We start from the raw sequence: 26826 nt of genomic DNA on the forward strand, positions 1-26826 counted from the left end.
GGGATGGGGATAGGGGGGGTGGGAGGTGGGGGAGGTAGGGATGGAGACAGGAATGGGAATGAGGGTGAGGATGGGAACGAGGATGTGGATGGGGTTGGGAATGGAATGGGATGGGGATGGAATTGAATGAGGTGAGGATTAGAATAGTGATGAGGATGGGATGGGTATGGGGAGGCATGAGGTGAGGATTAGAGTAGGAATGGGGATGAGATGGGGATGAAGATGAAGATGGGAATGGGGATGGAGCTGGAGGTGGGGGTGGGGGTGAAGAACTGCGAGCAGTGACCCCAGGACAGAGTGCGTCAAGTGGGGATGTGTTGGTGCCATCAACAGCTGCTGCCCTTTGTACAGCAGCAAAAACATTGTGCAAAGCCCTCGTGCAGGGACAGGCTGTGCTCCGAGGGCAGGACTGGCCCTTGGCCGCTGGGAGCAGACGTGGGCTCACGGGTGGTGACGCCAATCCGGAGGTTGGCAGCACGGTGGTGATGTGTGAGGCTGTGGGTACGGGAGAGGCGTTGTGTTGGGATGGCATCCGGCTGCAGGACTGGACTGACGCAGTGCTGTGGCCGTGGGGTCAGAGTGTCACAGAGGGAATTCATGTCCAACCATCATCGACGCACAGCGGTGCCGGGAGGTGCTGTCAGAGCTGAAGTGATGGCATCATGGGCTCCTGAGGCAGGAGAGGCAGATCCCCCTCAGTGGAGTCTGCTCTGCCGGGAAGGGCGCAGACAGCACAGAAATGCTTTGTGCTGCAGAGCGAGGTCAGGGGAGCACAGTGCTCATGGAGCAATGGCTGTGCTGTGTGGCTGGGCCCTAAGCTGGGGGGGCGGGGACCTGGACAAGGACCAGGACACAGACCAGGACATGAACCAAGACCAGGACACGGCAATGCTGCCGTGCTCCCACAGGCGGTGGCTCCTGGAGCATCACGGACACACAGTGGCCTCTCGTGCCCTCTCCATGCCACGCTGCCATTGCAGTTCAGTTTATTTCTGCTTCTCTTTGCATGCAGCTCCAACCACATCCCCGGAGCTGGGGATATCCCGTGTCCTCGCACAGATGTTGACCACGTGTGCTTTCAGGAATGTGGTGTCCGCTCTCCGCTGATGGTAGGGACACCCAGAGCAGATGGCAGCAGGCTGGGGAGGATGGCAGAAGCAGGATCTTAATAGCAGCGTGTTGCCAGTCACCAGCTTGCACCCGGGGTCCTGCTGGGGTGGCCGTGATGGTACATGGGTACAGCAAGGAATGGGGCACAGAAGGACAGGGGGAGCTCCTGCTGTGGGGCAGGAACCCACCTCCCCATCCCATGGAGGGGATTGCAGGGCGGGCAGCTGGTGGTGTCCTTGGAGTCTTTGGGTGGGCTGCCATCCCCTGGGCAGCGCCGGCCCCACTGCCTGCACTGCAGTGAGCAGGCTGTGCCGGAGCTGTGCTGCAGAGCGATGGCATCGCCATGGCAACCCGTCCCCCGTGGACCAATGTGGGTTTCCAAGGTTTCCATCCATCCCAGTTCTCCTGCAGCTGGCGCTGAAGGCAGCATCTGATGGGAGAGCTGGGTGGGTCTGAGCAGAGGGCACTGAGATCGGGGCAGTGCTGAGTAGGGGCTGAAGGGTCAGGATTTGGGGTGGGGAAGGATACCAGTGGAGCATCCCTCCATCAACCCCATGGCAAAGTGTCACCTGCCCCTGGGTGCCTCTACCTCGTGCTGGTTGCAGGACGAGGACTTCCCAAAGCAGCACCCATGCAGCACCGCCTGCCTCCCCCTGGTCCTCCCCAGCCCCAGCCCTTGGCCCAGCTCTTCTTCTGCGCTGCCTGGAGGCGATTCAGGCCCCCATGCCTGGTTGCCATGGCAACTCCAGTGGAAATTACATTAAAAAGCAATGAAACTAGCAGATTTCTGATCGGCAAGCAGGGGGAGGGGAGCGGGGCTGGGCAGGGCGGGAGGGGACACTGTGGGACACCTATGGAGTGGACGAGGTCCTGCACAAGACATCAATGCCACAGGGAACCAGATGGACTGGGACATGCGGGGACCCCACCGTGCCCCCAGTGTCAGCAGTGCTGGGGACAGGTGACACCCCTGCCCAGGTGGGTGCCGGGACCGTAGGGACCCCCAGGTTGGGGCAACCCTGTGGTCTATCCCCTGCACGTTTTAAGGAGAGGCAAGACACACCACTATTAAAAATATCACTTCTGTTTTATTTGGAATTTGTTACTCTGAGCGGGTGACAGGGTATAAATACATTCTCCAACCAGCACCCTCACCCCAAACCAAGGCTGTGTGGGGCCATGTGGGGCTGTGTGGGGTCACCCGGCACCGATGCGTCACGGCTGCCAGTGCGGGCAGCGTCTGCCAGCCGGACCGGGGCTGAGGGTGGCATCCCTGTGGGGACACAGGACCCGTCCCCTCCTGTGCTCAGGGTGACCACGCTGGGGGCTAAGCCAACCCCTGCCCTCACTGCTCCCGGGTAGCTCCTTCCCCACATCCAGCCCTAAGCTCCCCACTACCTGCAGCTATCGCCGGCTCTGCGGGTGCCCCAGCCCTAGGGCAGGTGCCCTGTCCCCAGTGGTACACCCTGGCGTGGGGTGGTGGCGAGGTGGGGAGCAGGGAGGGGTGGCTGTGGGTGGCTGCGCTTTGGCAGCGCGCATCCAACCCCATTGGGTGACTCCGCAGAGGGCTGAGAGTGGCACTGGACTGGGGGCTGGGATGGGGCTGAGGGGCTGTGGGGTGCCTGTGGCCGGGCCCTGGAGCGGGCTTTTTGGCTGATATCCGTGGGCACAGGTGACAGAGGAGGGAGAATATCAAAAATACAAAAGAGCGCGGCCTTGCAGCGCGGCAGGCAGGGCCCTGCCTGGTGCCTGGTGCCCACTGGCCCCGTGCACGGGTACTGGGGCCGTGGGGCCGCGTCAGGGCCGGCACCGCGCACACACGCTGGGGTTCTTCTAACTGGCTTTTTATTTTATATCAAGAACACTTGGTTTAAAATCTTTACAAAGGACAAAACGCGGCGACTCCGTTAGTGTGTAAAGAACTAAAGATCTGCTTTAAAAAACGTCTCTGCAAAGAGAAACGACTGACACAAAAGAGATTCTCTGCAGCGCAAAGAGGGGGCAGAGGTGCCACGTCTCCATCGCGGGGCGGCCCCCCGGCTCCCAGCGCCCGCACCCAGCGCGAGGCCGGGTCCCTGCCTGCTGCCTCTGCCCTTAGCACCATGGCACAGTGACGGAGCCTTATCCACGGCGCTCTGGATGCCAAACCTCCTCCAAGAGGGATACCCAGCATCGCTGCTCGCCCGTCTCAACGTGCTCGGTGGGCGCGGGTGATGCCGTGTCCCCATCGGGGGGCACAGCCCCGGTGCACCAGTGGGGCCCTCCTGCCGGGAGCCGGAGAGTTGAAGCACTTCTCAAAGTTAGAAAGGAATGAAAGAAAGCGCCGAGGGAAGCGGGGCGGCCGGCGGTGCGCAGCGCCCACAGGTTTGGGCTTGGTGTCACACCGTCCGTGTGTGCCACCCGTCCGTCTGTCTATCCGTCCTGGTGGGGCTCCCGCCGGTCCCTCTGCCAGTGTCTGCCGAGTGCGTGTGCGTGCGTGCGTGGGTGTGCGCCGGCTGCGGGCAGCTATACCCTGGTGGTGGAGTGTGAGTGCGGGAGCCCCGTGCTGTTGAAACCGGCGGCGAAAGTGTTGTAGGGGTGCAGGGTCTGCAGCCCCACCAGCGAGTTGGGGATCATGGTGATGGTGTTGGGCGTCATGAGCGGGATGTCATCCGGGGAGCGGCGCAGCGTCAGCGTGTAGTCGGGCAGGGCGGCGAGGCGCAGGGTGTCATGGGGCGGCACGGCCTCGCACTCGTGGTGCGCCTGGCCGGCCTGCAGGGATGGCATCTCCTCGTCGGGCGCGTGGGCAATGTCGTTGGCGGCACCGCGCTGCGGGCTGGGCTGCCGGTGTGTGTCCTGCCGCCGCTTGTCCTTGCGGTAGTAGAGGGCGGCGAAGGCCAAGACGTTGAGGAAGAGGAGCGAGGCGCCCACGGCGATGGTGACACTCAGCTCGGTGGAGTAGTCGCGGGGGCTCTCGAGCAGGGTGCCCGCCTCCTGCTCCGGGCTCCACTTCTCCTTCCCGTTCTCGCTGTTGTAGGCGGGTGAGATGGCGGGGCGCTTGGTGGTCCAGATCTTGCCGTTGGGCCGGCGGGTGATGTGGGAGTTCTGCGTGGTGTCGGGTGGTGGCACTTTGGTGGTGGTGGAGGTGTAGTGGAACATGTCGTGCAGGTTGTACAGGTGGGGGACCAGGTGCTTCCAGAAAGCCACCTTGGTGGCTCGGTAGTGGTCGCGCACCCGCGGCTTCAGCCCGATGTGCAGGTACAGCTGGTCGCGGGGGTTGTACTTGGACCAGGCCACCTCCTCAAACCTGTTGGCCTTGGTGTGGATGAACTTGGTGTCCTGTGGGACGGGCTTGTTGGGGTCCCTGCGAGACACAGACAAAACAGAGCTAGCACCGGGCAGAGCCAGAAAGGCGAGGTGAAAGAGCGATCTACCTCCGGATAAACAAAGGGAGGCACAGATGGGCAGCATCCCAAACCCTGAGTTGAGCCTCACCCATGATAACCATGACCAAGTTGCTCCCACACCCCTGCCCTCAGCTGTGGCTGGAGCCCTGTCCTGGGCTGATGCTGGCTACAGCCATGCCAGGTCACAATTGCCTTGCCCAAGGCAGGAGCATGAGGAGCCAGGCCCATGGATCTCCAGGTATATGGGACTCAGTGCCACCCTACCACCCCTCACTCAAGTGCAGACTGCTCCCCACCCTCCTTGCTCACCCTGTCTTGGCAAAGTTGGTCCAGTAGGTCATCACCACAGCACTGAGCATGACATCGTTCTTAGAGAAGTTGCAGGGAAAGAGGTCTGTGGGGCCGATCATGGGGATCCCAAACACGTAAGGCACCTCATCCCCGTGGGCCGCGTCGGACCACGCGGGCTTCATCAGGCTCTGGCAGTGGTGGTAGAAGGCGTAGAAGTAGGTTGGGGACCCGTAGCGGGCGTGCAGGTCAGCTGTCACCACTGATGGCTCCACCCATTGGTGGTCGGTGAAGAGGGCCACCAGGGTCTTGCGGCGAGTCTCGGGGTTGTCCCTGTCGGCCCAGTCTGTGTACATGAACTTGATGGTTTCTCGCAGGGTGTCCTTGCCCTCGGGGTAGCCATACAGATTGTCTACAAAGTTGGAGACTGAGTAGTCAAAGTCGCTGCCCGAAACGCCATCCTCGGGATCCACCACGCCCTCCACGAACTTCAGCCCCTCGCCTTGGTTGACACCCAGCATGATGTCGTAATTGAGGAACTCGCCCTGCTCCATTAGGATCTCTGGGTCATCTGGGATCACATCCCCATCAATGACCGGCCCAAAGGCCACGTGGTAGCGGGCCGGCTGGATGTCTTGTTCCACCAACTCCTTGGCACTCTTCTGCCGCAGGCAGTCCACCATGTCCACCGTGTCCAGCACGTTGCAGCCCACCTTGTCTGCCAGCATGCTGGTGTACTTGACAGGCTGGTAGTTCACCGCCCAGCTGGAGAGCGCAGAGCCACTCTGGATGATGGCTCTCTGGAAGAGACCTGCAAGAGAAGCAAGGAGTTCAGAGATGCTCCAACACCCCGAGGCTGCAATGGGGTGCTGTGCTCCCACGGCAGGAATCTCATGGGGATGTCCCAGCATCTCATAGGGCCATTCAAGGCTGTGTCACAGTCATGGCTTGCTGAACATCATGCTCCATCTCCGCCATCACATGCTGCCGCCATCCTCCAGCCTGGGTGGGACCACGCAGCAGCAGCGGGAGGGTTAATCCCTGCTCGGGGACACTTAACCCTGCATGTCCCACCCGCTGCTTTGTCAGGGTCCCCCTCACCCCCCTCCCTGCCACTTCCTGCCCAGCTGGGTCTGCTTGGTGCCAATCCGGCCCCGCGGGAGCACGCTGCCAGATGCACAAAGAGGGCCTTTCTGCCACTGGGAACACAGAGGGAGTGGACTTTCGCCCTGGAAAGCGGGGCCACAAAGGCCCTGGCCCAGGCGGAGGAATGTGTGGCTGGGCTCCAGCCCCATGTCAATGGCGCTTGTGCTCGGAATACAAAGGGCTGCGAGGAAGCGGAGCCTCCGGGGCGGTGCAAGGCGGCCGAGCTTGGGGTGCACCCCGTGGTCTCTGCTCTCCGGCCAGCCCTCTCTTGCACCCCTGTGCCTTGCTGAACCCTGGCACTCAATGGCTGCGATTCCCATTTCATGTGTGGTGCGTGGCACGGGGCATGGCTGAGCTCAGAGTGCTGCAGGAGACCCGGCTGCACACCTGGACCCACACAGCTTTGCAGGGAGCATGTTCCTTCCTGCAGCAGCAGTGCTGGGAGGATCCTGGCTACCAGCCACAGTGCCCATAGCTGTCTGCACGCACAGCCCTTGCTCTGCCAAGTACCTGACGTACAGTCCCATGCGCTGGGACAAAGAGAAGTCACAAGCTCTGTTTGTCACCTCCCAGTGCCCTAGAAAGCAGTGCCCAGCCTACAAGCCTGAGTCTGACTGTGGGCTTGCATGCTCTTCACCATCATCCACCATCGAGCAGCTGATCTGAGGGTTCCCTGAGCTACGCTGGGTGCCTCCAAGATGAGGATCCTCCTTACAGACACTCCCTACAGCAGCAGCTATTGACCCTGCCATCAGTGTGCTGCCCACTGGGCACTGGCCGTTTCCCACCAAGATGACAGACCCCCCCACACACCTTTGTTGGAGGAGAGAAGCAGCACTTTGCTTCTTGGCAGGGAATCCACCTGCTAGCAAGCAACAGGGCTGGCAGGGGAGCTGCGGGTCCTCCTGGCAGCCAGACGCAGCGTGCGCAGCACCAGCCTCCCATGTTTGCCTCTCGCCGCGCCTGGCAGAGCAGGCACAAATTAGCTGCTTCATTAATAGCTCTTGATCACTACGTGTTTTATTTTGATCCGATAAAAACAAACCCGCCTGGTCTCCAGGCTGAGTCTCAGTGTGGCTTCCCTGCTGAGCTGCAGGGATGGCCCTGGGGAGATGGGTGCCCTGGAGCGGGGCTGGATGAGAGCGTTCTGTGTCCATTTGTTCTGATGCAGTGCTGGCTGCAGCATCAGCATCTCCCCTCCCTCCTCGCTGTGTTCATAGCCAAGGCGGTGAGGGAGCCAGGTGCCCAGCACCAATGTGATGCAAAGGACACAGCATGCAGACACAGGGTTTAGTGGCAGAAAGCCTGGTGTCACCCAGAAAGTGCTGTGCTGGGCTCTTCAACCATGGAGGGAAAGCCAGCAAGCAGCTGCAGTTGTTCTGGGGAAGTAATTGCTGGGTTCCCCAATCCACCAGCCTCTCTCCATGCTGCCAGCTGCATCTCCAACTCAGTTTGGTCAGAGAAAACTCTTCTCTCTGTGTAGGAGCTTTCAGGCTGCAAAAGACTGGTGTATTCACTGCCCCATGTACCCATTCATGTGCAGAAGGGCTTGTGGAGCCCCAGGTACTCATCCATGGGGACAGCATGGCCACACATGAGTCCTTGAGCCACAGTGTCCCCTGCATGGAGGTGGAGCCCATCCTGCTGCTCAGGAATCTGCAGAGATCTGCCCTTGTTCCTTCAACACACAACACCAGATTTCCCAGACCACACATGCAAAGCATTTCCTGGTTTTACCATAGAAAGTGTCTCCTCCTAATATCCAGTCATGTTTGCACAAGTGACCTGAAGAAGATGGGGTGACATCTCCAGCAGCATCCTGCTCAGGGTCAGCAGGAGGATGGAGCACTGTGCAGAGCAGAGGCACTGACTTTGGGCACTGGGCACTCATGGAGGAGCATGCACTGATCACAAATGTCCTGAGATCCTGGGGCAGCAGGGAAAGCAGTTTACTCAGACCAGACTTGTCCTGGGCCACTGCAGCTTCACCTTTTTTCTTGTTTCCAAATCTTTCACCTCTTTGCAAGCCCATCTTTGCCATGTGCTGGACGTGGCACCCTTCAAACCAAATGCCACAAAACAGACGGCACTGCTGACTCTCTGGTGCAGATACCCCGTAGCAGTCCTTCGTCCTCCCTGGAGGGAAGGCTGATCAGCTCCTCTGCCACATGCTGACTTTCTGAAAGTTTCTTTTCTTTGTGCACTGTTCCCAGGCTCTCTAGCAGGGCTGCAGCTCTTCAGTGTGAGGTGTCATTTTGTTGTGCCTGCCCACGTTTCTGAGGAGCAGTGTTGCCCACTGCCCCAGGTGTCCTGTGCCCACAGGGATGTGGTACTACATGAGGTTAACTATTGTATGTGACCCATAGAACTACTCCCTGGCAGTCTGGTGCTGTGGACCACACTCAGTTCAGGTTTTCCTCGTACCATTTTCTTTAGGAAGTTAAAGGCAGAACAACTCTTCTCAGCTGGCTGAAAATCTTTTTTCCAGTTTTCAATGTAAATTTATTCACAGGTGTTCTATACGCATTTGCTCTTACACCAGCACAATCTTGTAGCATAAACAATTCCTTTCTTTATCTAGAGCAAACACTCCACTGTATTTACAATGTGATATCAACCCCATCACCTCCATCTGCGTTGTGCAAATTTCAGCACACCCAGACCTCCGCTCCAGTACCATGGGGCCTCATTCCCTCTGCAGGCTCACACCCACCTTTGCCTCTACTCCAGCATGAATTCCTTGGCACCCCTGGCACCTACCTTCTGAGTGGTGGGAGAGGGTGAGCAGGCTGACACAGGAGGCGCCGATGCCAGAACCGAAGACAGTGATGCGCAAAGGATCGCCGCCGAAGAAGGCAATGTTCTCACTGACCCAACGCAGCGCCTGGATCTGGTCCAGCAGCCCATAGTTGCCCTTGGCAGCCTGGTCCCCTGTGCTCAGGAACCCTGAGAGTGAAGCAGAGCCCTATTAGCGATGGGGGAAGCAGGTCGACCTCCCACCCTTTCCTGAGCCTGGGGGAGAGCCTATGGGATCCCGTCCCACCATGACCAGTAGGGTTCTATGGCTGCTGTGGTTGGAGTGGGGATATTATTGTGCTGCTCACATGTGGGTGAGGGGCTGAGGGGTGAGATGGAGGCACTCCAGGCAGAGATAGGGTGATGGGCAAGAGTTCTGCCCTTCCCCGACCACCAGCCACACTAACAACAGACCAGGACATCTCCAAGGAATGCTCCAAGGAAAGCTGAGAGCACCAGGGAGCAGTGTGCATGCACAGCTAATGCTTCCCATGGAATAGCGTGGTCTGGAGGAGGCACTATAAATGTAAGGAGGTGGGCTGGGCAGAAAGGAACTGACTGCAGCTTAAAATGCAAAAATTTTCAGTGAGGAAGATGCTGAGAAATGCTTTCAATAGTAAAGGTAACACCCAAGATAAGCTATCAGTGTTTTGTTTGCCTTGACTCAAAGCAGGAAGCTAAAGGCATGGCTCTGAGAGTAACCTGGCAGCAGGGAGTGGTGCTGCTCCGGCACCTGGGTGCACCTGTCGGCACACTGCAGCACTTCAGTGGAGATGCCAATGGCACCTTTTAAGTCAGATTTCAGATTGTATTTCAGATCTCTTAAATTTGCATTATCAATCTGAAAGGCCTGACTTTTAATATCAAAAGGTCTCGAGTATGTTTGTTTTTACAGAAAAGCTTATTTTCTATCAGGTAAATCCAAGCAAGGCTGCTGATCTGTGACTGTCATCCCCAAGAGGAGGTTGGGCACAGGAGCTGTCGGAGGGATGTGGTGCCCAGGTGTGTGACACTGAGCCCCTGACCCAGCTGAGTGTGAGCAGCAGAGCCTGCAGGGTGGCTTGGATGGACTCTTCCCTGGCAAAGCCCTTGGAGGGCTGAGCACGGTTCTGTGCATCTCACAGGAAACCACAGAGAGAGCAAAACCAATCTTATAGCCCTCCTGTTTCCTTCTCCAGGGGATGCGTCTGGGCTTGTGCATTGTCCATGTAGGGTAAGGGGAGCTCCTGGACCTGTCCTAGCCTTGGGCACAGGCTGCTGGAGCACAGGCACTGCTGTTGGCTCTGATGGCATCCACGGGGCGGTGAGGCAGCACCCTCTGGCAGCTCAGAGCTGTGAGCACTCTCAGGAGGTGATGCTGCGTAAACACATTTATTATTTATTTAGCCACAGACCAATATTTGCTTTCAGCTGAGCCAGGTTGAGTAAAAAAGCCTGGGTGGCCGGCGCCAGGAACTTGACCACACTGCTGTGGGCACCGCCACGTGGCACTTGGCCACCTCTCCCTGTTCCCCGTCCCATAGCACAGCCCATACCGAGCACTCCGACGCGGTAGTTGAGTGTGATGACAATCACGTTCCCGTAGCTGGCCAGGACGCTGCCGTCGATCATGTTCCCTGTGCCCTCCATGTATGAGCCGCCATGGATGTACACCATCACCGGCTTGGCCCCGCTGTCCCGGATGTCTGGAAGGAGAGGAGGTTAAACACGGGACCACGCTGGCGATCGCAGCACCCTGCCAAGAGGCAGACCACAGAGAGAGGAGGGCAATGCCAGCTGCCAGGACCAGGGAGGGGGCTGCAGCAGCCAAACCCAGAGCCCAAAGCCATAGCACAGTCCTGCCAGCCCCTCAAACCCTGCCAGCCCCCCCGTGGTAGGCAGCCACTGTCACCATCCCAGCACTGCTGTCCCCTGGGCAGGAGCTGCCCAGAGTCTCAATGCGTGCAGGAGAGGCACCGGCTGCACCCAGCTGCTCTTCCCTGGAGCCGGGCTTTGGCAACAGGCAGGAGCTGGCACCTCCGTGGTGGCAGTGGCTGTAGGGCACCAACAGACTGGGGGTGCTCATGGACTTCTTCCCTGTGTCCCCGTGGCCCCAAGCCCTCAGCTCCGGGAGTGCTGGCAGCTGGCATTGAAGAGGGGCAGGGATGGGGTGTGCAGGACCTGGAGGGCGGGGGGGCACTGGTGGGTGCTCCCACCTCTCACTCACCCGCTTCCCCACCTTCCCAATTGCCCAGGGAGGCAGAAATCTGCCGGCTGCCTGGATGTGAACCCATGGCACCCCAGTGCCCGGACACAGACATGGCGATGAGCAGACAGTGCGTGCATGTGTGCGTGTCGGGGAGGTGAGCGCCGAGGCTGGGCGAGGACAGGTCATGAGGCATGGAGTGAGGATGAGGAATGGGACCTGAAGACCGGGGAAAGAGCACCAGAGGAGCCTAGGGTTGAGGAGCAGCCATGCTGTCTCTCTTTCCTCACTATCCTTGTCCTGGGGACATCTGTATCCATGCTGGGCCTGTGGAACATCTCACCCACATTGCATGGAAGCAGCTGCACAAATCGAAGTGGCAGTGTCAGCTCCTGCATGCCCAGCCCTCTCCAGCACTCATGGACTTTGCTCTCCTTTGTGCTCACCTGTACCCAGTGCTGGCTGTGCACTGGTGGGTACCGGCTGGCACCAGGCACAGCTCTTACCCTCTTCACTGCTCCGACCACAGCTCCATCCCCACCTCCCTGCACACCCCACCGTGGCGGCCACCCTGCAGTGCTCTGCCAGGAAAACCTCCTCCTGGGTGAAACCCCAAGAGCTCCAGCACTCATTCTTGCAGCTCTGTCCTCTCCCCACTGCTATATGTCACCACCAAAACACGAAGGGCCATCCCTGTATCAGAACAGCATTAAAACGCAGAGGCAGAGCAGGGAAAAAATGGCTCCTAATCTTTGTGGCATAATTCAGCATGCAGGGATTTTCCGCAGTCAGATCATTTAGGATGGATGCCAGTTTACGCCCTGGTACAAGAGATCCTGGGGCACAGGTTACTAGGAGAAAACAACAGGTTTTGCTGCTGCCAATGAACTGGCTTTTCATCTGCTTCCCAGAACCCAAATGCCATCTGCCAGGATGGGCTCTGGGCTGCCCCAGCACTCCACAGCCCACGAGGTCGCAGTGCCCTCACTGTGTTACAGCTGCGTCCTGTCTGACCTCCTCCTCACATCTCTGCAACAAAACAGACCAAGTCCAACCCTGCGGCCGAGCAGCTCCTCGTTACCAAAAACCGCCTGTTCTGCAGCTTTCTTAACCTGGTGGCAATGAAACACACCCGTTTGACATTGCACTCACTCTACCTCATCTGGCACAGATGCAGTGGCACAAGCAACACCTTGCATTAAGAAAAAAATGGGTGCAGCACATCCAGCTGGGACCGGGCACAGATTGGTAGCACGGGTGTCCATGCTTCTGTCCCATACTGGAAGCAAGTGGGAGGGGAGAGTTCAGGCTCCCGTCGTGCATCGCTAAGTCTGGAGGGATGAGGCTGGAGGTGGAATATGACCGGGCTCGGGGTGAAATGGGCCCAGGTGCCCGAGGGCTCCTCTGCTCCCAAGCTGCCATGCTTCCTCCCAGCCCTCGCTCGAGCGGAGCGGGGCAGCCAGCAAACTTCTCCTGCAGCACGACCCCACAAGCTTCCCCAGGAGGAGAGGATGGGGCTGAGCCCTGCACAGCCGGCCCCCCTGCCCCCCGCCCCGCGCAGCTGCCCAGCGCTGAGACAGACACACACGGGGCTCCCTGGGGATGGCAGCGGATGGCGGGCATACGGAGTTGCTTTGCGTGTCATGCAGTGGCAGCCTCGAGCACAGAAATACCTTCGTCTTCATCCCCGTCATTATCCGCTAAGTCCTCTCCCTGTTTCTTAGCGCTGGCTCCTAGGGACCAAACACGAGGAGACAGAAAAAAAGAAAAGAAAAAGGAAAGAAACAAACAAACAACAACAACAAAAAAACAAACAAAGAAAAAACAAAACACAAAAGAGAATTCAAAAATAGCATGATAGCAGAGCTGGTGGGGCCAGGCTTGCGCCCCACAGCACTGCTGGCTACTCACACTGCACCTCTCCCAGAGCCACGGCATGGTGGGGACAAGGCTGCCCCAGTGCCACGGTGCTGTGCTGCTGCTCCCCGGGCCCTTCCCAGCTCCTTCCCGGGGTGCAGGGGCTGGGAGCATCCCAAAGCAGTGTCCTCATCTGCCACCAGCACAGCCGAAGAGTCAGGTCACCCCACAGTCCTGCCCATCGCCCTGTGCTGAAAACTGCCGGCTTGTGACGGGAGCTTCCCCGTGCTGCAAAAAACATCTGTCTCTGTAATGTCCTAAATGCCTCTGTGGGTTGCGCTGGGTACCAGCACAGTCCCAGAGCCCTGATCCTATCTGCCCAGCTCTGCCTGACTTGCCCATGGGGCAGCTCCATCAGGGGAAGTGCAAAATCCTTTTGTTGTAGAGAGAACCCAAAAGCCTGACTGGGGAGAGCAGCCTCATCTTGCTCAGAGCACAAACTTGGGGTACAAGAGGGGAGCACAGTGCTCCGTGCCATGACCTTCTGGACAGAGGAGCAAGGACCACATGTCTGGGAAATCCATCAGGAGAGCAAAGTTTGAGGAAGACGAGGCCATCCAAATGCTGACAGCAGGGAGCTGTGCTTGCAGCCTCCCCAGGGAGGGCAAGCCTCAGCAGTGACACAGAGAGAGACTTCTGCTCCACTGGGCAGTGGCTGGCGGAGCCACACAAGGCAGACAGTAAAGAAAAGTTTTCTGGCAGAAAGGGCAGAAGAACAGTGAAAGACGGTCTGGGGAGGAGGTTAAGGAGAGGCATGACAAATACTGGGCACGGGTCAGGCAGAGCAGCGTGCCCCAGGGCAGGGACATCTCCAGAGGCACTTGTTCTGCAAGTTCTCCTTCTAACCCGGCACTCCTGCCTCCTCCAGTCTCAGCCCACACAGCCTCAATGCCCCTGTCCTGCTGTACCCCCTACACACACACAGCCCCCAGCCTGACTGCAGGCAGGAGCTGGAGTGGAAGCTTCAGGCTTGACCGAGTGCATCTTTGTTAGAGAGCTGCAAGCCCAGAAAGCACTTAAGCAATGAACCTGTGCAGCACTGCTCCTGCCTCCCTGATAATGCACAGAGAGAAGGATTTTCTCTAATGAATGCTACAGGCAGCAATCCTTCATCTGTCCTGTGCTTCCGAGCTGTGGGAGGGCAGTGGGCACTCTCTGATGGGAGTACTGCATGGCGATGGATCTGGATGAGGGCAGCTGCCCTGGCAGCCTGGGGATAGGTGAAGGCAGGGATAATAAGGCTGAAAGAACCTGAGCCTCGTAAGGAGGAGGCAACTTCAGAGAACAATGGAAAGCAACAATGGGAAATGGGGCGAAAGTGATGCACTTGGGGACACTGAGAAGAGATGGGATCTCTGTGAGGTGAGTGCAAACTCAGAACCATCCCCACTGGCAGCACGGTGCCAGGATGGCAGCGTTTTTGGGGTCCTGCTCCTGCCAGCAGCAGTTTCTGCAGCCAAGCAGCCTTTCTGCCAGCAGCTGATAACACAGCTGTAACAAGTCCAGCTCTGTCACTCACCTCTGCAACTACCCACCATTGCTCCACAGCTCATAAGAGAAATTACAGATTAAGTGCTTCCACGCCTTTCTTGCACTTTGCTCTGTCACCTCCCTGTGTCTCTTGTTGCTGCACTCAAGGCCACTGCTGTGAGATGTTCTTTGCATTGCTGTAGGCTGCAGCCCCCAGCCCAGTGCTGCCATTCTGGCTGCTCCCAGGGGCCTGCCTTGGTTTAAGCTTCTTGTTACTGGAAAAAAAACAAAGCTCTTGTGGTTCCTGCTCTCCTCGCCCATCAAAAATTCATTCTGCTCACCTCGTGTGAGTGCCTGTTACACTGTTTAACTGAAAGCTGACTGTGAAGTGACACTGTTCAGGCTGATAGGAAGGATGTATGCTCTTATCTGAAGTCCCTAGGAAGATTTAAGCTCAAGTTTAGTAAAAAAAATAAAATCAGTTTTCCTTAAACAGGAGCATCGGCACCAGATTTATACTATCTTAAGCAAACTGTTGCAATAGTGCTGATGGCAGTGCAAACAGTGATAAAGAGGGCAGGGATCTCAGCTCCTTGCAGCCATCGTGCTCAGCACGGTGCGGATAAGAGAGGAGCAGGAGCTGCATCCAGTGGCCAAGCAGGAGCCTTTCCTCCATGCTGCCCCATCCCTCCCTGCCCCTGAGCAATGCGGAGGAGCCATTTCCATCCTCCAGGAGCTCCACAAAACCACCTGGGCTGGCACAAATGGTGAGTCTCACTTCTGAGCATCGCACTCTGAAGTAGCAGGGCACAGAGGTGGCAGTGAGTCCCCAGCCACGCTGGAGAGGCATCCATAGACCATACGCTGTGTGCACGTACACGCTCCTCTGGTGGGCAGAGCTCCATTTTCACAGCAGAACACGAACAGCAGCTGAGCTAGGCGCTGGCAGATCCTCTGCACAGAGCACCGCTAATTATTCCCAAGGCACTGCTGCCCTGCCCAAGAGAGGGACCAATATGCACCCAAATGGGAGACAGGGACATTTTTTGTCCTGCGGAGGCAGGGATAAATGCTAACAAATTCTCAGCCCTTTGGCTGCTATGAAATGACAGCAATGGCAAGGTGGGAGCTGAGGCATTTCAAACCACCGACATACCACATGGCCTCCTGCTCTGTGAGAGGAGAGCTTATTGACCAGTCACACACACAAAACGGCCTTAGAAATAATAATCAGGAGTATTCCTGAACAAGTCAATGTTCAAATGGCACCAAGTCTGAACAAACAAGCACTGCGGATATGTTATCCTCGCCCTAAGCACTACATACCCAGGACATTCAGAGCTAAAGAGAAGGGGGGGGAAATCTGGGGGGGGGGGGGAATCCTCAGTGCCTCTTCACAAGTTATTCAATTAATTCGAGTCAACAGACACCAGTGCAGTGGCCGGAGCTGAAGGGCAGCAGCAGCGTCTGGGTGCTTTAATCCTCTGTGTGTCACGCCTGGATGCCCAAATCGCTGGCTCTGCCCGTCCATGAGTCAGCGGGGCAGGAGGCACATCCCTGCCAGCTCCCCGAGAGCCTCTTCCACACGGGGACCTGCAGTTGGACCACCAAACGCATCCACATAGAGACTGCAAAGGAAGTGCCATCGAGCAGAGCTGCTGCAGGGCAAAACCAGGAGGAGAAGCTGCCTGAGGTGCTTCATCGTGTCTTGTGCCACCCCTTCTCCTGCCTTAACTCAGGCCCTCAGGAGCTCCCATGGGGACTCCAGCCCCAGAGGGGCCAGGGAAGGAAGCACTTTGAAGTAGCTCGGTGTCGCTGGCACAGCCTGCGCCGGAGGCGGCGTGCAGAGACTCCTTAATGCGCCAGCCCTTTCAGAGGCAGCCTTGGCACTCAGAGAGATGGCGTGTGAATAGCCAGGACAGCAACAGGAAAAGCAACGCAAAGAAACCAAACGACAGAACTCAGAGGGGGAAGGAAAAAAAATAGTCGCTGGAAGGAAAGAGCTCCCCAGACCTCTGAGCCCAGCTGTGCCAGACCCACCAAACATGGGGTCATGAAGAGAAAAGCACTGGGAGCGGAGGACCCGCTGTGTAGGACACCCAGGATGGCAGTGGGGAGGTAGGAAGGGCAGCTCCAGCCTGGCAGGACACTCCCTCCTGCACCTTTCAGAAGAGCTGGTTGGCCTGGCGATGAGCATCTCAGGGCAGCAGGAAGGATGGAGTGATGCAGGGAGCAGCCTGGGCTCTGCCTGCTTGTGCAGGATGGGCAGTGGGACCAAGGGAACACCCTGCGGAGGCAGACTGGGAGGATCAGATTTGCAGGTCTCCACTCCTCAGCCCATGGCATGGGGGATCGACCTAGATCATTCCAGGGACCCAAGCTGCAGTGCAGCAGGAGGAGCCCTGCATGGCCCTAGAGACAGCGGTGAGACAAAGCAGAGCTGTGTCTGCTCTGGAAATGCTCTGCCACCTCCAGGAGGCTGCAGCTCAGGAAGAGTGCAATGTGAGGGGGTGGAGAGCAGATCCTGAGCTTGCACAGTCCTGTCTGTGAGCGTGTGCACGTATGCATGTATGTATGTATGTAGGCATGTATGTAGTCCCATCAGCACAGCCAAGGGCAGAGAAGAGACTGGGGAAGAACATGGCAGCCATTACCTGGGTTAGGTGAGGAGTGATCCTCTAACGGCAGAGCTCTGGCTGCTGCTGACCATGCATGCAACAGAGAGAAGAGCTCGATCTCCTTCTAAACTCAGATGCTCCCCTGAGTGGGTCAGAATCTGGGGATGGGAGGAAAGCACTTGCCTCCTCTGGGCAAAGAGGTGAGAGGCACAGCCCCTCCAGCCCCAAGGGGAAAGGTCTCTTCAGGAGCTCTTCATGCCCAGAAGCCTCGGGAGCATGGGCTCAGCTGTTCTGAAAGGCCTGGAGCAACAGGAGCATCCTGCTCTGCCCTGACCCCGAGCCCATCTGCAGCCCAGGGTGGAGGCAAGTGGGAAGCGGGCGGCAGCAGGCAGGGCTGCTAGGGGCCCGTGGGCAGCTGCAGCACAGAGAGGAGCACGCCGCGGGGCCAGAGAAAACCGACAGGCACCCTTGCACTCTCTCACTCTCTCTCTCTTTCCTCTCTGTGCCTCTCTGCCGGTCGGCTTGCTACATACCTCCTTTCCTACATATTTTCTTGTTGGGCTTTCGGGTGCATTCCTTGGAAATCCGTTTTACTGTAAAATGAATAAAAGACTACAAAATAACAGGAGGCTCCACCGGCTGGGAGTGGGCATGCAATCACAACCACGCTGCCACCCCCCGCCGCCCCGGGGACCGCAGGAGGTGGGTGGGGAGCGGCGCTGTGGGAGGAAAACTCTGGGCCTGCCATGCTGGGAAGGTGCAGCTGAGACCCCCCCGGGATGGAGGAGTGGAGCGGGTGAGACAGGGCCTGCTGTGTGCGTCCTGCCCTGCTCACCCTGGGGCTCCCGCGGTGGTGAGGCTATGGCAGGCGCATGGGCAGAGTATTGCCTCCTCTGCCCTCTACTTACGGTTCAGGTGGGATGTCCTGTGAAGGAAAAGGTTAGACAGGAGGCAGCCAGTGCTGCTCCGCCTCACCACCGCGGACCAGGCCTGCTCTAGGCTGTGGCACCCTGCTGCTCCGCCTCACCACCGCGGACCAGGCCTGCTCTAGGCTGTGGCACCCTGTGCCAGGCCTCAGCACACTGCACTAGGCCTCAGCACACTGCACTAGGCCTCGGCACACTGCACTAGGCCTCGGCACACTGCACTAGGCCGCGGCACACTGCACTAGGCCGCGGCACTAGGCCTCAGCACACTGCACTAGGCCGCAGCACACTGTGCTAGGCTGCAGCATATTGCACTAGGCCTAGCCATGACACACTAGGCCGCAGCTACTTTGCAATGTACCCCAGCCTCCTGCCTGCACCAGAATCCCCCAGAAAGGGCTCCTGTGCCACCAAAAAGGGCTCTGTGTTCCCTTCTTGGCATGAGCAGCCCAGCCCCACGAGAGGCAGAGTGTTCCTCCCAGCAGCGGCCACAGCCCGTGGCCACGGCTAGCACATGGACCTGGGGGTGGGAAAAGGAAGGAAGGACAAACCCGAACCAACTCAAGACAGAACCTGGCACTCGGCGCCTGGGGAGCACAAACCAGCTTGTCGCTCTGTGGATCTGCGGTCAGAGAGTCTGATTCAGATTTAGCAACACAAGAAAGGAACCCGTGACAATGCCATGGAGGTGGAGGAAGAAAGAAGGGGAAACCGAGAGGCGTGGAGGGGCAAGAGCACGCGAAACAAAGATGGCAGCTGAGGGCAAGCTGAGTGGCCAGAGGAAGCTTTCCACGAACAGACAGCATGCTGCAGAGTCCACAACCACATGCTTCAAACACAACACCCAAGTGAGACCAACCGCTGCTGGGCAGGGATAGGGGCAGGACAGCCCCCCTTACCCTCCCAGAGCGCTCGCTCCTGCAGATGCCCCACCGGGGACTCACCATCCTCCGTGGGGATGTAGATGTTGAGGTACAGACAGTCCTCATTGGGGTCCTGGATGTAGGTGGCCACAATATCCAAGTTGGAGGTAAACCAGATGGGCAGCATGATCTCAGGGACGGCGTTGTGGATGTTCTGGGGGCAGACTGGCGAGAAGTGGGTAGCGTTCCTGATGCCTGACCAGGAGGGAGGTGGCTCTGGAGGCATGAACCGCTTCTCCCCAACTGGGGGGGCAGCGTAAGGCACCCCCAGGTACTGATCCACAGGTCCCAAAATCTCACTGGGTAGTGGCACACGCACCCCCCGTAGCTTCCCATAGTGAGTGTTGACAGTGGGAGAGTAGACTTGGCCCTCCATGCGCACAACCACCGAGGCGAAGCTCAGGACCCAGAGGGCAAGACGCAGGTCCCAGCCGGCCACCAGCTCAGGCACTTGGAGAACAGGGGGCAAGAGAGGGCTTCTCCAGAGTATCAGCCACATCGTCCGGGAGGAGCAGCACCAACATCCAGGCCTGAAGCTCCTGGGGTGAGGGTTCAATGCATCCCCATGACAGCAAGCCTCCGGTTTGTCCAGAAGGAACAGCCAAATCCTTGGGGCAGGAGAACCCAGCGACTCAGGGATGTTGACCCAGAGAGACTTGTCACTGCTTCTCAGAGCCTGCAAGCTGCCTGCTGCGGTCCCCCTTCAAATGGCCCAACTTGGCAGGGATTGCTGATGCTGTGGAGAGATGGAGGGAATTAACAGCAGACATCTTGGAAAGGGTGGTAGAGCTGTGGGCACCCAATCTTACCTGGGCACAAACTAATCCCCTGCTCAGAAGCCCCTGTCCTGCTTTAGGGAAGGAGCCAGCGCTTACCTCTCCAGGTGAGAACCATGGCTGAGATACAGGGGAACATCCAAGGTGCTCCGGGAGACAGAGCTGCCAATATGCCCCAAGCATGTGCAGAAACACAGACAACACCCATCTGCACATATGGAATCCATCCATGCCACCAAGGGATTTCCCAGCACCACAGTGCAAAGTGCAGGGTGAGCAAGACAGTGACAGCCAGAGTGCCCCAGGGCCACATCCCCTCCATGCCACTGCTTCAGTCCTGCAGCCCTTCCACGTCACCCCAGGCAGGGCGGTGGGGGACACGGATAATGGGTGGATGGCCAAGGCCAGGGACTGACGGCCGTGTGTCAGCACAGAGCTGCTCCTGGGGAGCCCTCGCCGGAGGCTGCCTGGATTCTCAGCGCACTGCCCTTCCCCTCCCCGCTCCTCCTGCTGCATGCAGGGCTTATGTAAGGGCCTCCCCGCCTCCCCCCAGCTCCCTTGATGTGCACACCGAGGCCACATTCACCCATGAGCTCCCAGCATTGGTGAGAGGCCACATCCTGGCCTCACCGGGTGCATGTGCACTGCTGAGGGCACTGCTCGGGGAGGGGAGCAGAGGCTGCTGGCCTTATCTCAGCCACATCTCCTTACCCTGACAGGGATGGCAGCAGTGACAGGGCACCTCCATTTTGCCCCAGAACATCCTCAGGTGCCCACCTGGTAAATCTCTCCAAAGCTCGGAGGGGAGTGGAGCTGCCTTGGAATAATTGGAGCACAAAATAAGGGCTGTGTGCAGATGGAAGGAAGACGCTCTGTTAAAGGCTCAGCTGGGCAGGGACTCCACAAATGGAGAACACCTCATCCAACGGGGAAAATCCGCAGAGAAAAAAAAATACACGGAGGGCGTCTCAAATCTGCACTGCACATGTGCAGGCAATTCACTGCCGGTCATTAAGGAAATGGGCCTGTGCTGTGCCTGCCCTCCTGGTATGCCCAGGGAACACAACAGGCTCAGAAATCAGTGTCTGACAGGCATAATAAGAAACACTCAACCCAGAAAATCATGCTGCTGCATCCACTCCGCCTGAGCAGCAAGGCTGGGAAAGCAGACGTGCTCCACAGCCTGCAGACAGCAGCAGTTCCAGATGGGGGGGGTGGGAGGGGGGTTCAGCAGCAGGGAGTGGCTGCACCCACTGCAACACCAAGACCTGGGCAGAAGACCTACATTGGTGTTCTATCACCAAAACAGGTGCCAAAGCCTATGAAACACAACACAGAAGCAAAAGAAGCATACAGGGAGGGAGGCGAGGTGTTCTGACACCCCGAGCACTTCTGTTACTGAACCACTGCCAGCGCTGCCGTCACTGCCCCAGCTCCAGAAAAAAGCCATCATTCATCCAACATTCTCTGCAATGCTTCAGCACAACACTGAACTCTGCCTTGCAGCATTGCAGGGTGCAATGAGACTGGGCCCCCACAGCACGCTGCAGTCGCTGCGTTCTTGTGTGGGCTCTGGAGCTGCTTCAGACCCCACTGCTGTGTACGGCACTGCTGGAAAGCAACATATCCAGCCTACATCATCTACCCAGGTTCCTTTGGATGACACATGTTAGGATGAAGCCAAATTATTAATGACTGTCATATCTCATTGGAAAGCCTGGAAGCTACAGGCAGCTTCGATAGCAACTCCCAGCAGAGCCATTTCGCTGCCCAGCCATCGCTCTCACTCTGTAGGAGCACACACACCACAGCCCTGGGGCTTTCCTGGCTCCATGCTCTGCCAGAGCCATGGCCATGCATTGCTTTGGGCACCGCTTCTCCCAGAAGTCTCAGCTGAGGGTTCTCACAGCACCAGGTATTGTAAAATCAGGGCTAAATTCACCACCCACTTCCCACCCTTGTGGATCCATGGGTCACCATGACAAAGAGTCCATAACCCAAACATGCTTCTTCCTACAGCCCTTTGGAGTTTGGCTATTACGATATTCTAATCCTCACTCATGGCTCCTTTAACAGCTCTTAAAAAAAAAACAGGGAAAAAAGTCTGTTATGACAGAATTAAAGTTCCAAGTACACATCCATAACACAAATAAAATTATGCTCCAGGATTTGCAATTGTCTCAAATTATGAGCTTTGTGAAGCATTAGAGGTGAGTTGCATTAGCAATAGCCAAACATGTCCTGATACAGAAATGCACAGTCAAGACCCAACAACCCTAATGTTACCTTGGAGAGCCACAACACACTAACAATAAAATCCAGATCACTCTATTTTAACATTTGTAATTCCAGATTTGGCTCCATGATTTTTTAAAGACCTTTTTCCTCCATCTGCCCATGTCCCCACAGCGCAGAATAAAGGCACCCAAACAGTCTCAGCCACACGCTCCTAAGCCTTCCTATGTTTGGATTGTTTTTCAATTACAAAAACAGAAATGATGCAAACCCTAAATCTGGAACTCCCTGGGTTTCAAATGCCTCATTTGGGATGATTACAATACCCCCGGAACACATCTTACCCTCATATTGCTGTTCTGCGCTCTGCGCTCTCCGCTGTAACTTCGTGTTAACATAACATTTAGGATGGGAATTCAGCCTTAATTTAATATTGACAGACTGCCATGAACACCAGAGCTCAGCCCTTTCCACCGAGGGCTCAGCCGCCAGCAGTGCTGTTGGATGCAGGAGCCCCACATGGCCGCCTCCACTCTGCTCAGTGGAACTTCACCAGCCTTCCCAAGCACGTGCAGTAACAGAGATCTGAGCTGAGACATTCCGTCTGAGGAAGGTTCATTGCATCCCATGAGATGTGGGAGCTAAGCATCCCCAGGGAGAGCTGCCCAAGGCTTCTCCTGCTGCTCCCGTGAGTGGTCGAGGCTGCCAGTAGGAAATGGAGACTGCCAACTGGAAGTGAGACCCGGCTCACTTGGGCAGATACAGCCGAGCTGGGGGTACCAAGATGAGCGTGTGAGCGAGGAGCCTGGAGAATAAAGACACTGCGGGCATCCCGGGTCGTCCTGCCAGACCGCCGAGGGCGGTGGTGTGAGCGGAGGAAGTGAGGCTGCTAACTGTTAATGATTTTATTCATGCATCTTGGAAAACAAATGCTGTATCGGTATTTCCATGACTGTACTGTCTGCCAGGCTGCTCCCTCCCCAACAACAAGACGCTCTCCATGGAAACCTGAGCAGGCGGATCCCGCCAAGCTGCGGTTGCAGATGCACAGCCGGGCGTCCCTGCGCCAGCCAGATGAGCTGGATCCACACCTTTGCCAGTGCCTGGTCAGCGATGCTACAGAAACCCCACAGAAGCTGCAGCACCACTGGGCTGATGTGTCGCTGTGCCCCAGAGCTCGTGCACACTAATAGGTGGTTAGCGGTGGGTCTCGCTTACACTAAGAGGAGATGCACAGGGTTTCAGGCAGGTCTGCCCTGCTGCTGCCACCGCCCAGCTTTTCCCTGCATGATGTAAATGACAGAACAGAGTACATTTTAAAATCTGCACTCGTCACCCAGTGCTTCGGAGGCCAGGGCTGGAACTCAACAGACAGGCTGGAACAAGGGCTCAGAGGGGATGGGCATGGCCAGGTATCGCTGATGGGAGAAACCAGCGGCATGAATGTGGGCTGGGGGAGAAAAGGCAACAGCACTGCTGCCAGAAGGGTCACAGGGCTGCACAGATGGAGCACGAGCCAGCATGTCACTGTCAGGCAAGCACAGAAGGATGAGAGAAAGGACAGCTTATAAAGACATATGAAGTGCCTTTAATTATTCTGTTTTCCTCTAGCTTGTAAAGATACATGAAGCAATTATGACGTTCTCTTCTGAAGAGCCACTTCACTCCCCCAAAAGATTTGGGCCAGCTGAGATGGACCGCAGAAGACCAGCAAGGCCACAAGAAAGCATGGCCTCGAACAAAAGCCTGGGAGACCGGTGCTGGTGCAGACAAGACATGTCAGCAGCTTTATAACATGCAAAGGCTGCTGCAAAAAAAACACCCAGAACAGTCTGATGCTGAACTTGGTGCTAGGCAGGAAACAATTTCACATTAAGAAAGGAAAGACAGGTGTGCAGAAGAAAAAGGCAAAGGCACAATTTTCAGCAAAGGGCACTGCAGGGCAGGTGGAAGGACCAAGTGACACCTTACAATCCTAGATTCATTCAGGGTGGAAGAGATGACTAAGACCCCAACCCAACCCACCCCACCATGCCCATAACCATGTCCCTCTGTGTCACATCCCCATGGTTCTGGAACATCTCCACAGACAATGACCCCACCATTCCCTGGGCAGCCTGTGCCAGTCCAGCACCACTCTTTCAAAGAAGAAATTCTTCCTAACCTCCAACTTGAAGAGCTGGATACCTTTGAGTCCCTCCTGCACGGTCCCACACACTTTGCATTACCCTGACTGACCTGTTCTGTCCCTGCCCTCTGTTTGATGCCATCCAGGCAAACAACAGCCATCTTGGCCATGGAACTGGCAGCATTTGGGAGGCTCTGATGGGGCAGAGCACTTCGGGAGCCTCCCAGCAGAGCAGAGCCCACCACAGCTGTCCTCTGTGCTCTGCAGGTCTTCCCCAGCGCCCAGCATCATCTGAATGACCTCCTATAGCTCAGCACCACAGTCACACCAGTGGTTCAGAAGAAAAGCAGTCACAAACCTCACTCTCATTTGCTTCCAATCACCAGATGCTTCCCTGTGACTTGCCTTTCCTAACTTCTACCCACAGCATCAGAATGCTTAAACAAAGCTGAGCACCAGAAGCCTACGAGACACTTCACTGCGCATCCATTGCCCTGGGGAGAAGATGAGAGACCTCACGAGGAGTGTCAGTTCAGTTCCTCAACACTGCAGGAACATACACGGGACAGAAGCACTCTGACAACTCCCAGACACGTGCCAAAATCCTCGAGAGCTCCCATTCAGAATAGAAAAAACATTATTCCAAATCTTTAGAAACTGAGGATTTCAGTGCTACTTCTGCTGCGGTGCCAATGGTCTCCTGCTGTGACAGCAGGTCCTTCATGAAGGAGCAGAGCCTGCTGCCTCGGGAAGGACACCAGGAGGAAAGCAGCCCTATCCTCGCCCACTCTGCAGCCTTTTCAGATATTTTTGGTGTCGAATCCAGCGCATCGTTTGATGCCCTGCTCCTGTCTGCTCCAGAAGGCACAAACCCAGTGGGTGGCATAGCCTGGCTCCTTTCCAGCTCCGGTTTAGCACCAGAAGCTCCAAAAATGCAGGAAGTTTCTCAGCATCACTAGGCAGAATGGCAGTACTGCTGAAGGACAAGCAGTGAGCACTGCAGTGGGGACGGCAGGCAGTCAGCACCCATACTGCCAATGCAAGCAGCTGGTGGCCTCAATAGAGGACTCGAGGACAACTGTGCTTGCAAGCCTGGGCAGTTTGGGCTCAGGTCCGTTCACCTTGGGCTGGGCTCAATTGCGACTGGCCTTCCGACTCACTGCGTCCCAGGAGCGTGCAGAAAGCTGGGGCCACGTGCACAGCCAGCATCTGCTCCGTGTTAGCAAGAGGCTCCATGGGACGGATTCTGGCTGCGAAGAGGGCAGCAGCAGCCTCTTGGTGGGCTGCCAGGCTCCTGTGCTGCTCACAGACAGCTGCTGGAAGTAGGCCGTTCAGTGCCACGTTCTGGGTAGGAATAATCTGGATTATCTCACGTTGTGGCATCCCTGATCTCAGCACAAAGAAACGGCAGCGGCTTTTCTCTCCCTCACCTTGCTGCTTGCACAGATTCAGTTCACAAATGCTTCTCTGCAGGGGCAGAGGCTAATGAGAACCACTGTCTAAACAGCAAACACAATGCCATGGCCTTGGCACAGACACACATGCACTTGCTCCCCAGCCAGAACAACTGGCAGCCAAGGAGGAGCGCCTGACCCAGGCTGGCAGATCACAGAGCCCTGAGGAGAAGCCTCTGCAATAGGGATGCTGCACATGCTGCTTCCTGCGCCCTTTGCAATAGCCAGATGGGGCATTGCTGTAGGGCGACCTAAATGGGCTGGCAGGACAGATAGAACAGAGGAGAGCAGAGTAGTGCCAGTTGGAAGGAGCTACAAAAATCACCGAGTCCAAGTGTCAGACTACTTCAGGGCCAATTCAAGGTTAAAACACATCACTGAGAGCATTGCTCAAACGCCTCACACATGGACAAGTATGGGGCATCAACCTCCTCTCTACTGCCTGCTCTCTTGCCAAATAGCCTCTCACTGAAGGACCTTTTCCTAATGACTGGTCTGAACCTGCCTGGCTCAGATTTGAACCATTCTGTCACTAGAAACCAGAAGAGACGAGCACCTCCTTCCCCACACCCCCTCCTCAGGAAGCTGTAGAGAGTAAGGAGGTCACCTCTCACCCTCCCATTCTCCAAGCCTGACAACACCCAGTGTCCTCAGCCATGTCCTCAGCCACTCCTGGAATCCTCGAACCACAGAAGAACCCGAACAGGAAGAGACCCACAAGGACCACTGAGCCCAACCCCATGCAGGACCGCCCAAAATCCAAACCTTCTGTTGTAAAGCGTTGTCCAGACGTTCCTCGAGCTCCACCATCTCGGTGCCATCACCACTGCCCTGGGGTCCCATCCCATGCCCACCCCCCTGGGAATCGCTTTTCCCCCCAGCAACAGCCGCTGCCCGGGCGGCCCGGAGCTGTCCGTTCAGCACCGGGAGCCGAGAGCGCCGCACCACCACCTGCATGGACAACGCCGCCCGGAGAAGCGAAGCAGAGCTTTGGAAATGACAGAGTTACTCCAACACTCACTCTGTGCAAGCAGGTTAACCGACAGTGCAAGCATCCACAGAACCCCCGAATTTCCAGACGTCTGCTCGAGAGCAAACTGACAATCTGCTTTCAGCGAGCCCTTGGCATCCGTGCAGGGTTCACGCCAAGACAACATGCTCACTCTCCAACACATCACAAACAAGCACCAGGCACCTACTTTAAAGCAATATAAGCTCGCTCGCAGATCTGAGATCAACACTCGGCAGATAGCGACTGGAGTGCAAATCTCACCCAGCAAAGCACACGCTGTCGGCGCAAGCAGAGCTCCCCACACTTCCTTCTCCAGCTTCACACTGACATTATCCCAGCTGCTCGCTGCCATCCCCCTCGCATCTGCTGGAGTAGCGGTTTCCACATCCTCTCCCAACCAACCACCCCATTTTTTTGGTTAACACTAATCATTATGACTGAGCCTCGTTAGGAAGC

General features: G+C 57.0%; 2 protein-coding genes across 4 annotated transcripts in view; both read right to left on the bottom strand.

Moving 5' to 3' along the window:
• The window catches only part of MED12 (mediator complex subunit 12), a 35184-nt gene extending 34585 nt beyond the window's left edge, over positions 1-599 (bottom strand). The window contains exon 1 of the mRNA XM_010714987.3: positions 415-599. Coding sequence (XP_010713289.3) covers positions 415-599 — 185 coding nt within the window. The remainder of the gene's footprint in view (positions 1-414) is intronic.
• A 1564-nt stretch (positions 600-2163) lies between these two features.
• NLGN3 (neuroligin 3) lies at positions 2164-20744 on the bottom strand. Of its 3 annotated transcripts, XM_010714990.3 has the most exons (7): positions 18787-20744; positions 17450-17509; positions 12585-12644; positions 10262-10411; positions 8691-8876; positions 4806-5595; positions 2164-4453 (listed from the first exon to the last, which is right to left on the bottom strand). In XM_010714990.3, exons 1-7 carry the CDS (start codon positions 19262-19264, stop codon positions 3616-3618), a joined length of 2562 nt encoding a protein of 853 aa, XP_010713292.1. In that variant the 5' UTR covers positions 19265-20744; the 3' UTR covers positions 2164-3615. The 3 variants fall into 3 exon arrangements, with proteins under 3 accessions (XP_010713292.1, XP_010713294.1, XP_010713296.1); XM_010714992.3 differs by lacking the exon at positions 17450-17509 and having other exon boundaries at positions 18787-20741; XM_010714994.3 differs by lacking the exons at positions 12585-12644; positions 17450-17509 and having other exon boundaries at positions 18787-20736.
• Between the last annotated feature and the right edge of the window lie 6082 nt (positions 20745-26826).

This window comes from Meleagris gallopavo, chromosome 9 (genome assembly GCF_000146605.3).
Source record: "Meleagris gallopavo isolate NT-WF06-2002-E0010 breed Aviagen turkey brand Nicholas breeding stock chromosome 9, Turkey_5.1, whole genome shotgun sequence".
Lineage (NCBI taxonomy): Eukaryota > Metazoa > Chordata > Aves > Galliformes > Phasianidae > Meleagris > Meleagris gallopavo.

What these genes read in the sequence shown, in the direction of transcription:
- NLGN3 (XM_010714990.3), bottom strand. Translation starts at nt 19,264, where the DNA reads ATGTGGCTGATACTCTGGAGAAGCCCTCTCTTGCCCCCTGTTCTCCAA. An exon ending in GAAAATATGTAGGAAAGGAG is followed by an intron (nt 12,645 to 17,449) that starts GTATGTAGCAAG and finishes TTTGGTCCCTAG; the next exon opens with GAGCCAGCGCTAAGAAACAG. An exon ending in CCTCTCCCACCACTCAGAAG is followed by an intron (nt 5,596 to 8,690) that starts GTAGGTGCCAGG and finishes CTTCTCTTGCAG; the next exon opens with GTCTCTTCCAGAGAGCCATC.